The sequence below is a fragment of the Cynoglossus semilaevis genome, chromosome 20, assembly GCF_000523025.1.
Source record: "Cynoglossus semilaevis isolate Cse_v1.0 chromosome 20, Cse_v1.0, whole genome shotgun sequence".
Taxonomy (NCBI): Eukaryota; Metazoa; Chordata; class Actinopteri; order Pleuronectiformes; family Cynoglossidae; genus Cynoglossus; species Cynoglossus semilaevis.
In genome coordinates this window covers 12,283,384-12,299,900 of record NC_024326.1, presented here as the reverse complement: position 1 = coordinate 12,299,900, position 16,517 = coordinate 12,283,384, and the positions used below count along the sequence as shown (strand labels likewise).

General features: G+C 40.8%; 4 protein-coding genes across 5 annotated transcripts in view; 1 reads left to right on the top strand and 3 right to left on the bottom strand.

Annotated features, from left to right (window-relative positions):
• Window positions 1-1,407, bottom strand: part of atg10 (ATG10 autophagy related 10 homolog (S. cerevisiae)) — a 3,928-nt gene extending 2,521 nt beyond the window's left edge. The window contains exons 1-3 of the mRNA XM_025052448.1: window positions 842-1,407; window positions 367-468; window positions 6-128 (exon numbers count right to left, since the gene is read on the bottom strand). Coding sequence (XP_024908216.1) covers window positions 6-128; window positions 367-468 — 225 coding nt within the window. The 5' untranslated portion in view covers window positions 842-1,407. The remainder of the gene's footprint in view (window positions 1-5; window positions 129-366; window positions 469-841) is intronic.
• A 791-nt stretch (window positions 1,408-2,198) lies between these two features.
• Window positions 2,199-12,872, bottom strand: fam110b (family with sequence similarity 110 member B). The gene is made up of 4 exons (XM_008334814.3): window positions 11,517-12,872; window positions 8,779-9,372; window positions 7,446-7,852; window positions 2,199-5,694 (listed from the first exon to the last, which is right to left on the bottom strand). Exons 2-4 carry the CDS (start codon window positions 8,899-8,901, stop codon window positions 4,803-4,805), a joined length of 1,422 nt encoding a protein of 473 aa, XP_008333036.1. The 5' UTR covers window positions 8,902-9,372; window positions 11,517-12,872; the 3' UTR covers window positions 2,199-4,802.
• Window positions 12,873-15,536: 2,664 nt separating this feature from the next.
• LOC103396645 (uncharacterized) overlaps window positions 15,537-16,517 on the bottom strand; it is a 19,876-nt gene continuing 18,895 nt past the window's right edge. The window contains exons 17-18 of one of the 2 annotated variants that reach the window (XM_025066146.1): window positions 16,079-16,150; window positions 15,537-15,937 (exon numbers count right to left, since the gene is read on the bottom strand). The gene's annotated coding sequence lies outside the window, so the exon portion shown is untranslated. Of the gene's footprint in view, window positions 16,151-16,517 lie in introns of both variants that reach the window. The other variant, XM_025066145.1, reaches the window with a different exon arrangement.
• Window positions 15,892-16,517, top strand: part of LOC103396647 (tissue factor-like) — a 4,243-nt gene continuing 3,617 nt past the window's right edge. The window contains exon 1 of the mRNA XM_008334819.3: window positions 15,892-16,129. Coding sequence (XP_008333041.1) covers window positions 16,063-16,129 — 67 coding nt within the window. The 5' untranslated portion in view covers window positions 15,892-16,062. The remainder of the gene's footprint in view (window positions 16,130-16,517) is intronic.

Here is a 16,517-nt window from a genome sequence, read left to right as displayed (position 1 = left end):
TTAGGATGTGGATGACAGGAAGTGTGTGATGCAGAGTCTGAAGTAGTTTCTGTCTTGTCCCAGACATGGTTTGATTTAATGACAGCTGACCTGACAACAGTCTTCTTCAAGTAACCCTCCAGACAACCCTGACCTCAAAACACAATAAAAATCATTAGGAACATAATTGTTTCATAAATGTACAGTGTTTCAACATTTATCCATAAGAAAAAATATTTATTAAATTAATAGAATACATAGATAGATTTGCTATAGCCCATCGAAATAAGAAAAATTATTTCTGACAGACACATTGTAAAAACTGTAAAGACATTTGAGGAATTTTTTTTTTTGCAACATCAAGCTACACAAATTGCCTAGACCCACCTGGGCAGACTCCCAGCTCCATCCATCTCTCAGCTGCTGTGATAGCTGTAGAAGGTGTTGACAGCAGTGATGGAAGGTCTCCTCTTGCATGCACAGACTCATCTGATTTCCATAAAACAATTGTATTAATTAATTGTTTTAAATGTCAAGTGTACCACATTCACCCACCAACACACAAAATAGGGGTGGAAGGTGCAACAATGCAGGACTTATCATAGAACTAAACCATTTATGCAGGCTAACTATGACACAATCTACTGTACCGCTGGGTAAAAATGAGGCATTGTCTGTGTTCACCTTAACAATTGAGACACAGCTTGTTGAGTCCACCGAACAAGATTAAAACAAACAAGACAACTCACTCACATTTTACTTTTCCAAACGTATTTCGTTAATGTTTGGTGTAAATATGATGAAATTGGGTAAGTGCATCCATACTCACTTCATACACGGAACAAAGTGCATCCATACTCACTTCATACACGAAACAACTTCACTCCGACGGCGAACTTTGAAACTACGAAATAAATGTTTCGTGCTGAAACTAAACCTTCCGCTCAGGAAATGTTGGTCGACATGTAAATTGCAACAGTTTTGTCGTCCGACACGGAAAAATAAGAAAACATCCAAACCGTCAGAGACATGTTGTGTATGTTCCGGTTAGCTGTTTTTAGCTTTTGTGCTAATGGCACTGCTGTGGCGCAATGATATGACGTAAGAGGTAGGAGGCGTGCATTGTGGGAAACGTATATACACTAGTAGTCCTTGAGCTCTCTCTAGTGGCACACAGGCGAATCAGATTTCTAGAAAGATTACGTTTTGTTACATTATGGCAGGAGCGGAACGCAGTGAAGATTAGACAATAAAGACAATGTGGTGAAAAAAATATTGTTTTCAAAAGAACAGTTTGAAATAATAAAGGAGTGGCTCGACAATGGGTTTTTTTACCATTGTCCAAAAACACAAATGTGTGAATGTTAATGTGTTTGTCTATACATGTGGTTTTCTGACGACTGCCAAGATTTGGCCCCGCCTCGTTCCTGCAGCCCTGAGAAAAATAAGTCTTGGAAGAAAATGAATGAATACTACAATAAATGAGTGTGTGATTCTTAAATTACTGTTTTACCCAATAAAGTATCAATCAACAGATAAAAAACACAGGCATTAAAAGATGGCAAACAGGACATTTATTGAAATAATGCAAAATAAACTTACCACAAACATGTTTTGGTTGTATTTTTTTGTTTTTTAACAATACAAAAAAAAATCATAGTTTTTATGTTTTAAACACAATCAACACCATGTCTCTTAAACAACGCTGGGGTAGAACAGTCTGCACAATCTTCTGTAAACATGAACCTTCAGACAGAAGAAACTGAAATGGAACACAGCTTATTTTACATCGTCTTACCACGTGTACACACAGAGGAGGGCAGAAATAAAACAAAGTGCAACAGAAGAACTCCATCTATCAAACCAAGTCCAACACACATGCAAACACACACAAACTATATGGATTTAGTCAGTGGAGAATGACAATGCTGCAACAACACTGTTGTCTTAATGAACGCTCTGATCCTGAGGGTGTGTGACTTCTGTATTTCTGAAGAGTTTGATGTCAGACAGAGAGAAGCTGATGAAACCTCTTCTTCCCGGCCCTGTGTCCTCACTGTTATCACGTTGAGGACTTGTAACTGATGATGCTCAAATCAAATTCCCTGTCACTTTTTATCCCGGCCCTGTGTCCTCACTGTTATCATGTTGAGGACTTGTAACTGATGATGCTTAAATCAAATTCCCCTGCAAGGACTGTCACTTTTTTAAAAAAATCCAGTTTTCAGTTTGGGACCTAGTGTAAAGAAGGGATTCTGTGATGGAAACACAGAATATTCAAGAGAAACAGATTTGTTATTTCAGTAAATTATGATTGTTTTTCAAGTTGTCATAGAAATGTTTGTCTGCTTGGCATACTTTTTTAAACCAAAAGTTAAACTTTTAAATAGTAGCACAGGCAGAGAAATACAATTCCTATAATATTTGGCACATCTTTAATAATGACTTTTTTTTATTTAACAGCAGGGTGGCTAGAAATAAACCCACTGCTGCTCCACATCTGTAACTAAACAGGAATAATGACTTCCTGTATCTACTGTATGTGGTAAAGGTCTCCAACCGCCTCTGCACAACGGACCGGTTCTAGGTTCCACAATATTGTGGCCCATGTTTGGGTGGGAAAATAAAATAATACAATAGAACACAAGTATAAAGTGCTTAAAGGTAAAACCCAACATAATACTGAACAGCACATATTACACAGAAAGAGTTTGATTTTGACCTGGGTCTGGAATTAAGAGGGAAATTAGTCAGAGGTTTGAACAAAAACAATTTGGTCATGTTCAATAAAATACAAAAAAAATGTGTTACTTATTCGTGGTAGCCAGGTAACAAATGACCAACGGCCCAGCACTGACCCACAACCCAGTGGTTGGAGACCTCTGGTCTACAGGAACTGCTCCAGAAATGTCTGACAGATGTTTTAGAGGAGACTGAAATGGACTAACAAAGTGTTTATCACAGGAAACACACACTCTTTAGTCCGACCATGATGTTTTCATGACCGTACAGCTCCACAGACCAAACACACACACGCCTCCAATTGTCACATTTGGGTTTCATGGAGTTTTTTGCCACATCGTTGCAAACAGCTTTATCAATGAGTCTAAGTAAGAAGAACGGTGCTAAACCTGCTGACGTCATAATGACCACACAGTGAATCAGCATCACTACCTTTCTAGTTCTTGTCAGATGGAGTTTGGTCTCTATTATATTGTTCCACAGCATCACGTTCATTCAACGGAGACTCCAGCTCTACCATCTTACTCATGCAAATAAACAAAACAAACCCAGTCAGAGTGGAAACACCTATTCACAGTTTAACCTCGGAGCAGAGGTTCAAAACAGACCGACAGACTTCAAGTTGTAGCAAACAAAGAGGTAAAAAAAGATACAACTGATATAAAAACAAATTATAAAAGCAGAGCGGGCCTGGTGGGTTTATGAAATATAGACGACTCTTGTTCTTTGTCTCATTACAGGACTTTGTCCCATTTTAAAGTCACTCTTTCACCACTTTTTTCTATAATAAATGTTCACCACACAGTGAGCTTTTTTATGATGTATCACTTAGTCTATTCAATCAAAAAAAAAGAAAAAGTAAAATGAATTATTTTGACCCATGGCCCTGTGCCAGTACGGCACCCACAGGTTGGGAATTAGACAAGAAACAGTGACACCTACTGTACACCAGGTGAAGATGTTTGTCACAACTGCATCACAATTTATTTTTAGCCAAGCTGGAGTTTTGTGCATCTTCCTGAACGACTTATTCAAATAACTAACGATTTGTCAAGCTAAAGTTTAAATGGAACTGAGTTCTAACGGTCTGAGGACTGTTTACTGAAGCTGCTGGGGTCTTCAGAACCTTCACACACTAAAAGGACAAGGTCTTTCCCAGAGAACTTAAAGGGATGCACGTCGTTCTTCGTCAGCATTTGGAGAACGTAAAGAGTCGTATTAATAACAATCACACTCTCTGTTTTGTTCTCTGCACGAGGAAACATGTACAAATTATTCTTGCTTTAGTACAAAAAAAAAGCTGATTGTTGTCCACGGACCTTGAAGACATTTGTGGAGAGAGCAGACGATGGCAGTTCACAGGAAGAAAAATACATTTTCTAAACTTAACGTCTTATACTGTAAACTGAGGCAAAAAGAAAAACAAAACAAAAAAATCCATCTCAAATCTTTTTTGATCATTTGTAACTATGAATTCTTATTATGATTATTATTGTGGAATGTTGTACGTAAACACAACTGGAAATGGAAATGTAGAAAATACCAAAATAGGTAAAAAACAATAAATTGTGTATTTGGAGTCTCATTTTAGAGGCTTTGAAGTAGTGGCATCATCTAGTGAGGATGTGGTGTCTGTGTTTCAAACAAAACACAGAAATGATTTAAAAGTCAAAGCTGATTGGTGGTGATGTGGTGTTTTTTATGGGTTTGTAAGCAGTTTTTTTTTGTTCTTTGAACAAACAAATGTTCTATTTATAGGTTGAAACTGTGTGTTTGTTTAACCTTTAAGGTCATTTACATTGTTTCTCCAGACTGAATATAACGTTCATATTCCTCTCTTCCCTGTTCCTCTGCGTGTGTTTTTAGTGTAGTTCATCATCTCTTAGCAGAAAAGTCCTCGTCCTTATTTCTTAAAATAACTTTTCTCAGCTTAAATCATTTGTTTTTACATTTCACCTGGTCAGACCTACCACACCTCTGTCCATCTTCAACAGTTTTTCAATAAAATGTCAGTTCAGCATCATGTTCAGTCTCAAAACGTAGTGAATTTGTGTCCATTTCCAGAGCTGTGCAGCTGTTTCCTAGACGTGGGAGACTTTCTGTGTTTCTCTCGCCTGTTTGATGCTGTACAGCCACTTGATGACTCGGGCGTTTCGCTCCACCGCCGAGATGCCGTAAGGCACGCGCTCTCCGCCCTCCTCCTCGTCCTCAGCATCGTCCCCGTTTGAGAGCCCGTCGTTAGAGGAGCGCCGCGACTGGTCGCACTCGGAGGAGATGATGGAGGCCGATCGGAAGTTCAGGCTAACAATGTCCGAGTTGGCCCTCGCAAAGTTTTCTGGGGTCACTGCCTCGAGCTCCTCAGGGTCAAGGCCGCAGTAGTTAAAAAAGCGTTCCACATCGGCCCCGGCGCGGGCGTAACGGTCTGACAGGTCTGACTTTGATCTGTGCAGCGAGGAGCGACGAGCCACAGACGAGCCGAGCTCCGGCTCCTGATTAGAATCGGCCGGGGGGTGGGGAGGGTTTTCACAATCAGACGATAAGGACTGCGGCGTGTTGTCGGAGGCTAGGGGGGAGAGAGTTGGTCGAGAAGGAGGCAATGACAAAGAAAGTGCAGGAGGAGGCAGAGAAGCCGACTTAGGTTTTGGAGGGAGGGGTGGAGCTGAAGAACTGCTGGACCGAGCGCTGCGCAGGGGTTTGCCGTTGCACAGCCGCAGGAGATCGGAGGAGGAGTGGGAGTTGAGGGGCAGCAGTGGCGGAGAACGAGAGCGATCGCCGACTCGTCCCTCATCCAGGACACGTCTGCTGAGATTGAGGTTTTCTAACTGTTGTGGACTGTGACGCCCCCCGCTGGTGATAGGAAGGACCTTTAGGGAGTGGGAGAAGGAGCGTAGGGAGTGTGAGGTGCAGGGACTGGGGGCCAGGTCTGGTGGCTGTTCATTTAGTGTGATTGTAGATCTGTACGTTAACGGTATCCTGGGAACAAAAAAGAGGAGAAATAAGTAGATTAAAAAACAATGAGCTTAAAAACATCTAATGTTTTTTTCTCTAGACATTATATTAGTTAAGAAGACATATAATGAGAGAATGACTACTTTACTAGTAACAACAACTTGTTAAAACTCTCTCCAGTCTGGTTCCTTTATGAAATCCTCATCCTGACACATGTGCCTTTTCATAATGTGGATTAATGTGATTTTTGGACCAATATGTTTCAGCACTAAGACTGAGCATCATTCCAAAAACCTCTGTCAGCAGCAGCCTGTCGATCAGCCAGCTGATAAAATAAATAAATAAATAAATGAAAACGCTGCTGACCACCATCTGGTCCATCTAAACTTTGTGCATCTGTTTGTTTCAACTTCTGACTATGTTGCCTCACACCGTCTGACGCAGATACTTCAAACTCCAGCTGTGTGTTTTCTAAACACAGCTCAACCATCAGTCACTGAAAGACAACAGCACTGATGTTTGTCCGACCAAACGTCTCAAGGAGCGCATACGTCAGGGTCCAGGATTCTACATAATGCAGCAAAACTCCATCAATCTGTGTGTGTATTCAGCAGAGCCACTACTACAGGGTGGAATGTTTTACGCTGTGAATAAAAACGTGTCTCAATTCAAGAGTTTTACAGAACGTAAAACCATTTATTCACCTGAGCAGGAGAATAAAAAGGTCATAACAGTAAATACGATGTAGTGTGTGTGTACGCCTGTGTGTGTGTGTTCAGAGTGGTGACATCACATCACTCAGAATGTCTTGAAACTGTATTGTACGTCAAATACTACTTTTTAAAAATACATTTTGTAGAAAGCGACCAACCAAACACTGACATGTTCCCACTGGAGCAAAAACAGGAGAAATCTAAAACGTCACCTACGTCTGTTGGTGCACTGCAGTCTGGGACAGATGCCACACCCACACGGACGTGAAGATGGGTGTTCTGATAGTAACACAAGTGACTAATGAGTAATCCTGTCGTTAACTACTGCGTCCTGTGCTACACCTACCTACCGATTGTTCGCAGCTGCCACAGAGTCAAAGGTTGGGTACAACTCGGCAAGTGTTGGCGGGTCAATGCCAAGTCCACATGTACCGACAGACAACGCTCTAATGTACATTCACACCTCGGCCTATTCACTGCAGGTAACCCACCAGCAGATGGCGAGACCATGCAAGCTGCACATGAGGCCACCTGCTCAAGCATGGACGCACACACACCTTTGGTGCTCGTACTGTGAGGCTACTGTCATTGGGCCACTGTGCAGACCTTCCTGCCTGTTTGGTGTCTGATGTGAGTGAGAAACAGATTTAAATGTGAGCGACGTCCTCAGGTCAGCTGACAACCTACAGCTCAGCTCATTTGTTAAGCAGCTTTAGTCGCTCTAACATTAACCCTGAGGTATGACGGGGGATAAACCAGGAGGACCTTATGTTGGTGTTGGAGTCTGCTAGTGTTAGCAGCAACAACTGCAGGGAAAACAGTAACTGTGTCTCATTTCGAGGGTTGCATCTGTATCTGCCCCGACTAAGACCTGTTCCAATTTGGCACCGGCAGAATGTCATTAGCCGTTAAATACAGATAATACACAGACCAAAATTTCCCAGAATTCTGTGCGTGCAATATTAAACATTCGGTCATTAATGTTTGTGATCATGGTGGTACCGCTGACTGCAGTCCATGAATTAAGACACAGCTTTAGGTAAATATAGCACATGACTTTACCCCGAGGATGCCCAGCTTCTGGTCATTGCACCTGATGACCTCATCACAGCACTCTTAGCTCCGCCTCCTAGTCCTTCAGATCCTGCTCCGGAAGAGGACGATGAGTTCAGCAGATTTTTCAAAATCTCAAGGTTTAAATTCTCCCATTTGCTGCTGCTGCTAGTCCCACATTTGTCTGACTTGGCGTTGTTATTGGATGCTTTAAACGTTATCCCACCTCCATTTCCACCACCACTAATCCCTGAGCCTCTCTTGGAGAGCAGGGTGTGGCAGACGGCAGGCTTGACCAGCACAGGTGGTTTGATGGGCTCCTGCTTGGCGTTGATAACTTCCTGGCTCTTGACGTATTTGGCTTTGTCAGCTTCCAAACGCTCCACTGCACTAAGGCGCTTGGGGTTGGGTTCCACCTGAGACATGTAACAAACACATTATCATCAATATACATTCCTGGTGTAGGCAATTCTGACACCAGACAATTGGACCTGGCTCTCACACAGACATGGGCAAACTATGGCCAGTGAGCCAGATATTTAACCAAACAAATATTGGGTCAATACTGTCCACATTTCTAGTAAACTGCATTCATTTAGCCTTTATCCTGCATTATGAAGCTTTTCAGTTGAACCACTAGAGGGTGGACTTTGGCAACAATTTACTTCTGCGTTTAGTCAATTCCTTCACTTCATCTGCTTCTGCATTAAACCCTTCCATAATGATGCACAGGTAGAATAGAAGACAGTAAGTACAGTTTTTTTAAAAAAATTATTATTATCGTTCACTACTCTCTCTCAGGTAAACAGGAAATCATGTCAATTTCACACTTTTAACAAATGTAGGTTTTCTATTGTGGCTAGATGTGAGTTCCTAACAACACGACACAGAAGCTAAAAAAATGTAGCGACACTCTGACAGGTTGGCAGACAGCACAACATGGAGGAGAACATGGAGAAGTCAGGTCAAAGTTATTTATGTAGCGTGTGGTTCTGTCAGAGGAGATGGTGAGGTACTGTAGTACCTTGGCTACTCTGTCAAACGTGCCCACCTCTGCTCTACAGATATGCCTAAAATAATAAAGCCCGTGGGAGGGGAGATGATCAGAGAGGAGGCGAGGCCCCCTCAGCTGACAAAAAATGAATTTTTGAGCAAGTTACGAGCCAAGGATAGGTTACCATGGTGATGGAGACGAGTTTAAAGTCAACCACCTTTGTGAGACTAAACCTCTGGCTCTAAAGAACAGAGACAGTTAAAACCACTGGACTGTTCCTGATGTGGTTCTGACTGGCAGACATCTGTAATAAGTACTACCTGTGCAGACTGAACTCCGTGGACATACCTGTCGTCTGAAGTATTCAGGGCCCTTGTTAAGGATACGCAGGGGCACGGCAGAACCAAAGGCCGTCGCAGAGCCAGAAGCCTTGCTATCTTGCAAGTCCGGAGCCAGTGTCTCTGTCGGCATGGCAACGAGGCGAGCGGGGTGGCCGGCCGTGGTGGCAGCAGGTGTGGGGGGGTTGACAGAGGGTGGAAGAACCGGAGGACTCCCAAAACATGAAGACACGAGGTGGCAAAAGTTTATAACGAGACAAAGCACTCAGCCCTCCTCATGGCCATTGTAATGACCATGTAAAGGAGCCCGACTGTAGAGTAGAAAGAAATGCAGCCCAAAGTTCTACTGCATTGCTCGGCCAGAAGGATGAATTTGGGTGAGCAGCTCTGACTTTGACAGTCCTCCTCCCGTGATCTCAACAACGTAGAACTTTAAGGTCTGGGCAAAGGAGAGAGACAGCAGTGACCGGAGATATAATGAGAGGAGAAAAGCTCTGAGGGCATTTCAGTGCTCCCACAGGCCATTAGCGGAAGCACAGGCTGAAGGGTAGTACACGTTCTACGGCCGTTTGACCGCTGCTTGAGGTGACCACAGATGTGAACACTGCAAAACAGAGAAACAGAGTGAGAGTCAGAAACAACACCACAAACCATAAAGACAGTCGAATATCTTCACTGTAGAACTGGGTCAGAAGCAGCACCTGCTCCAACTTCCTACACATTCATAGCTTTGCTAAGCAGGACAGCAATTTAAGACGAATACAAACTGAGTGTGAAGTTCAACAGCAATCACTTTTACAACTGAAATGTATAAAAAGTGCTGTAAAATAAGCACATTTGCTGGAAATGTGTCATAATAACTTACTATGAGGAGACAATTTTGTGTCGAAGCATCATTTAAGTTTTGTATATGACAAAAAAACAAAAACAAAAAAAAAAACAATTCCAATCTGTACATCCCCAGTAGCTGTGATATAGTCCACGTGGTACGGAGCAGATGTTCTCAACCGCTACACTCAGTCGTGTAGATGTTCAGAGAAAAATAATCTGTCTTATGTAACGCTAACATAGCGTCTAAAGAGTTGTTGTATTGAGGCATCTCTCTTCTCTCCTCCTCCGTGGTCTTCACAGTCAGGACTCAACACAACAGTGTTTGTCACCTATTAAATGATGTAATGGGCTTCACTTTATACAGCACTATTCTAATCCTGATGACCACTCCATGGGGTCCACACTGCAGGTCTCACCATCCACCTTGTGATGACATTCCACAAATTCAAAAGTGACCTCCACAAAAATCACAGCAATGCAGTATCTAATAGAAAACAATGGACAAATACTAAAACTGTGATATAATCAGAGCCACAAATTTATGCCCTGAGAAAAAATCCATTCAGTCATTTTTTTTTTTTTTTAAGTTAAGTCATGGGAACAGTGAGAAGGAGCTCGGCCAACTCACTAACGCCGTGTGACAGAGTGAAGCTGTGAGAAAAACAAGGAAGAAACTGAAAGAATGTGACAGAAAAAAATGCAGTACAAGCAAGTACTTCACACAAAAAATAAAAAAAGTGTTTATCTAACCTCTTTACAGGTAAAAAAACAAAAACATTTCTACAACAGGACGTTTTTAGATAAATGACATGATACTATTTATCATTTATGTTTACTTCTTTTAATCACTCTCCAATTGTTATGATATCCAGATTTTTAAAAATTGTTCGACCAGTCGTAGATGCTGTTAATGCCTGTTCAAGCTTAAATAAATAGCAGCAGCAGCAGTATTGCATAACTCCAGTCACATCGTAGGCTATTTGATTCCTTCCTTTAGGGGAGTGGAATACTTATTGCACATCCTAACATGGTATTTTACAGATGTCTTTATTGTGCAAAGTACATTCTTATAAAGTATGTGTAATGTGAAGAATGTGAGAGACTGAAAAGGGGAATCGAACTGGTAAAGGTATCAGCAGATATGCAGATTTTTAGGAATGAGTTTCATTGACATTTCAAAGAATATCGATCCGTCTGTTGACAGTGGCTGCACATGTATTCTCAATTTCTTGCAACCATAATAAATCCAAATTCCATTCAACCGTGTGACAATCATCAAATCCTATACATCAGTTATGCATAGATTTTGTTGTGCATTTTGTTTTAAATTCTTTTGTTAATATATATTATTATAAGTATATATTTCTTGCAAAAGATGTTTTGGAGTAACCGCCCTTTGTGTCCAGAAAAAGGAAAGATGCAAAATAAAAAGAAGATGAGGCACAATGGCACTACAGAGAAAAGGCAGTGACAGTTAAGGCTGCTGCTGTTGTTGATGCTGATGCTGTTGTTGATGCTGTTCTCCTCCACATGACACCACACCGACAATAACTACACCTGCGTAGGTGAGAGAGCGCCTGCGGTGGTGCAGTTAAATAGAAAACCCTCTCCGCCACAGCAGCAGCCTCTGAAGGAGAGAGCACTTTGGTGTCCACGCTTTACCACAGCTCCATGACATTACATTGTTTATATAACCGAGCAGCGGCCACAGTGTGAGCTTCATCCTCGTATCCTCTGATTCACTGGCCCCAGCGTTGCTGCCTGTCTAACAGGAAAACCGCACAATAGCCATTTTTTTTCGACAGGAGTGCCAATTCAAGGAGAATAAAATAGTCTACCCAAACGTACGTTTCTCATTTATGTAAAACGGAAAGAGACGAGTGAACCACATCTCCTGTAGATGTTTGTTTTTCTTACCTGCTAATCCGGCTCCAGAAAACAAAGGATGCCGCTGCCACAGCAGCTGCGGTTTCTCTCCGTTAGGTCGGTGCGTATGTTCGGCCTGACAGCATCCTGTTCCCAGCCAGCAGCACCGCCGTCACTTTCTACGTCAACAAGGCTGCATTTCCGGTCAGACATTTCAAAATAAGGGCCGGAGACGCTCGATTTCAAGCTGCAGCGACAAGACTATGTAACAAGGCTCCTAACAACAACTTATTTTCTTGATGCTTCATAATTATATATGTGCCATTTTGTGACAGGCCCACTCTGCCTATCTACGAATCACTTACTTTATAAACATAGATTATAATGATTTAAATTAATTGAGAACTTTTAAATTCAATCAACCATATATTTCTATTTAAAAAGAAAGAATGGCTTTTAAGAAATTCCATCAGTGCATTTCTGTATCACCTTGTAGGTAACATCGAGGTAAACACTACCAGCAGTTGTGTGGTGTTAATCTCGTGATGTGGTCAATGGCTGTCTCTCACACAAACAGCGGTCTCGTTCCATTAACTCATGGATTTCATTTTCTCAGCTGTGACTTTTATTTTGAAGTTAAAAACGACACTTCCTGTTCGCCTGGCTGCATTGACCCTGTGCGGCTGCCAGGAGTTCAGCGTCTGCCCTGACAGTGATGCTGTGAGCGGGGGGTGCAAACCATGGCTAAATGCTAAGCCAATGCTTTAGACAGAGCTGCGGTCGTTATTCACACGCATAAATACACACTCTGTAAATGGTCTCCCTTAAATCCAAGCATGTCTGTTGGAAAACTACCTGGTAAAGTCACATATCATTGGACAGACGGTTCTCCCCCATTCAAAACGATGGAGAGGTCCATTTTTAAAGGGCCACCGCACCTTCTCTAGGGCCGCAAGAGCAGAGGTGGAAAAGCTCCCTTTTTTGAGCCAGTTTGATTAATTAATCTACAAAAACCATAGACACTCACGCCTAAATCAGACACTGATTTAAATCACATGTGCACAGTCACTAACTTTGTTTTTGTATTATAATAACAACACAACAATATTGTGCTGCTCTATGACAGGTTAGATAATAGTAGATCAGGTCAGACATATTTATCTAGTCTAGTCTACATTTACAATCAGTTTATATGTTTCACAAGGCTTTCATCTTGGTCTGTTTTTGGTCATTGATGACAGCTAAGTAAATCATGTATTTTTCTAATACATATTAATAAACATTAGTCAGGATAGAAATGCGGTTTGTTCATGTAAACGATGACGCTACCTGACTTTAAAACCTATGTTTACCTGTGAGTAATAGAGCTGGATTTTAGTGCTGTTCCTTTTATTCATTGATTCATTTAATCACTCATTCATCTCCTACCGTTTAATCCCTCTCAGCACTGCAGGATCAGGTTAGTTGCAATCCCAACAATCAACAGGTTAGGGCGGTACAACCTGGACGTTGGAGTTCATCAGTCGATCACAGCCACATCTACAGAGAAACAAACATTAATCTAGAGTCTCTGTTCACCTCATCCTCCATTTTTTTTTTCTTTCTTTTTCCCTCAGAGTAGCCTGAGGAAAACTCACGCACACATCAGGAGAACTTGCAACATCTAAAGAAAAAAGACTGTTCAGTTAATGACCAAAATCAAACCAAGGCAAGAGCACTAACCACTCCTTCACCATGCGGCTCGTTAAAGCCTTTTAGTGTTGACAAATGAACTGCACATTAGGGGCCTAGGTTTAAGGGGACTTCTTGGATACTTTGGTTTCTTTGGCAAAACAATTGTTGTTTGTGTGTGTTTTTTTCTCAGTTTGGTTTTAATTGTCTCCAAACAGACCCTGGAGTTGTGACAGGATGACGACATCCAATATTTTGACTCCAGTAAACAGTCTTTACTGAGTGAAACTTTGGTAAAAGACAGTTTGTACATTTATGGGCAGCTCACAGGTGAAGTGATGCTAACGTACACAACACTGTCTCCGTCTGTGTACACTGTGTTTAGTCAGACAATATCCAAACACAACATACACAGCACTAAAATGTTCCCACACTGCTATAAACATCTGTCCACATGTTTACTGCAGCTCTCAACTAAATGCCCTCAGTCCTTCACAGATGAAAAATCATGCTTCACCAATTCCCACAAAAACGCAGGACACACTTTGCTAGAGCTGCGGTATTTCACTTTTTTCAGTCCCACATTCCTTGGCCTAATTCCAAGCTCTTCTCTCTCAGGGGGATAATAAGCAGACGGCAGAGGAAAGGTACTATGAAATTGCTTGCTTATTTAAGTTTAGAGGTAATTTGAAGTTTTTTTTTTTTTTTTTAATTTTAGGGGTTTTTTAATTTTTTTTTTTTTTTTTAATTGTCGACTTTATTTTGTTGATTTAATAGAACAGTGTTGGAGAGCGATTATCGTCAAAAATGCTCTTCAAGGTTCATTTAGACGCAATGGCTGGTTTGGAAACTTTAAAAGGAGAGTAATGTAGTGTAAAGTTCACATTTCTAAAGCCACTTTCTTACTGACAAGTCCCAGCACTGTGTTTTCAGCTCACTGAAAATGAAAACATAGCTTTCAGTGGACAGACAAAAGGAAATCCATGTAAAATGTGATTTCCACAGAGGCAGCTGTCGAGCAGCAGTGTTTGTGTCTCTGCAGGCTAAAAGTTGCTTATGTTCTCAGAGGAGCTCTCCATGGAACAATAAATACTTTCAACATTTATTAAAAACGTGGTTACTCTGTTACTCTGTTCTCTCTTGCCTTTTGTTTCGGTTTCTTTGGAGACATTGACTGGAAGTTTCCAGAAATTTTGCTGACGAACAAATGTATAAAATATATGACAAACAACAACGTAAAATATGTGTAATACTGCATTATTTACTTAAATGTATAATTTGTTAGAGTTGTGGTTTGATGAAAGTGTTTCATCATGGTTTGGCCAATAGGTGGACTGTGATGAACCTGTCAATCACAAAGTTAATGCAGGCAAATCATTAGAGTTATTAAAGAAGTAAATGCAACGCTAACATAGTGACAATACATATATTGTTCTGTGCTATTGGAGGTTGTACAAAATAAACAAAATTTTCAATCTGGTCAACTTAAAAGTAGCTCACAAACTACATGGGAACAAAAAGTTGGCTCAAGTTCGGACAAGACAAAACTCCGTGGAATACTAATAATAAGCTGATGCTCCTTCCCCCTGGTTTTTGTGGGAATTACCCTGAATTCTAACTCTCATCCCCCAACACTCTTATGTCGCAACAGCTACTCTCTCTACGATGTCATTCCCTGCAATAGAAGATTCTATAAATCATAAAGATAAAAGGTCCAAACAAATGAAAAATTTGCTGCTTATGAAGCAGTGAATAACATCCATTATCCACTTAATCCTAGAATTTTGCAACACATTCATACAAACACATTCAATGAAAAAAAGTTACAACGAGCTGTGGGGAAAAGATTTGCTCACAGGGCAAAAGTTGACTGATTTAAAAAACAAAATCACTAAGAGACGAATCTCAGGCGTTTCTGACACTTTCATCATTAAATAAGTGTTGATCTATGTCAGGTTTTTGTGCCATAAAATTGAACCATTTTGAAAATAGAGGAAACATCACGTTTTCCTGAAGTTGTTTGAAAAAAATGTTAAATCTGTTAAAGCCTTAAAGATGTTATCATCTGCCTACGTTTGAGAGGCAGGTTTAGACCTGGTGCAATAAACAACCTGCAGAATTCTACGAAGACAAATAGAAACACCACTGAAGAAGTGTTTAGACGAGAAAAGCGTAAAGAAAAACAAAAGAAAAATTAGGTTAGCATCTCTACTAAAAACAAGCAAAGAAAAGATTCCTGATAACTGTTAGCTGGTAATATCGGCCAGTATTTGGTTATTTAGACCTAAATAAATACTTTACTTAAATAAACCTGAAACTAATTTGTTCGAGTGTGAAGCGACGAATGAAGGAACAAATAAATTATATATAGAAAAACAGCTTTGATTTTTTTTTTTTTTTTTTTAATTTCATAAAGAAAGATTTTCTTTTATTTGATTGGGAACTATCCGTCTGAGCCTCATGCATACTAAGATCCCGCCCTGCGTCATTCTCTCCTCCCTAAGGAGGAATCAACCACATGATTTTCGTCAGGGTTTCTGTCACTGTTGGGAAGCCCTTACTCATATATCTGTGGTACTACTCTTTACACTGCAACAGAGTATCAATGTCAGTGTGGTGCAAGTTCATGACCACTCATAAAAGTATTCAGAGGAAATTGTAATTTAATACCTTACAGTGGATGACCACATCTAAGAAAAGGCATGTGGGAGGGACCAGCAGGCAAAACCCAGGCGGAACCCTGAAGAGCCCCTCTGTTCGCCCCAAGACTCAGACTGAACAGCTTCACACAGGAGGAACAACTGAACAACAGAGAAACGGATCTGCTTATCTCCACGGCAACGGATCCCCTGGTTAACTTCTGCTAGACTTTAGCTATGGCAAAAAAGTAGAGCACAGGGAGAAGTAACTTGGTTATTGCTGTAAAATGGCTTTTCTCAAACCTGTGCTCTGTCCTGTAGTTTGTCTGTGCGCGTGGATCATCACTGCTGCAGGTAGGACCATGACTGACATATCTGAGAAACAGTGAAGTGGAGTGAAAACTTTGAGCAAACTGTCAGTGGAGTGTAATCTCATTGCTATCAATTAGACAATTTAGATAGAATATAATAATAATATAATAATAATAATAATAATAATAATATAATCATATACTCATTCTGTTCCATGTTTAATCATCGTGTTATACAACAACAACAACAGGTTATTAATCATCCCACACGACCAAATGTGTTGACTTTCGTGAATTAAAAAAAAAAAATCACATTATGTTTTTATTTTCAGTGGAAAACATGATGTCGCCCTGTGCTGTTCATTTCCTGGGTGTGGATGATGTGATTGAATAGTGTAAATCATATTTTTAAAAACACTGTTCACAGTCCC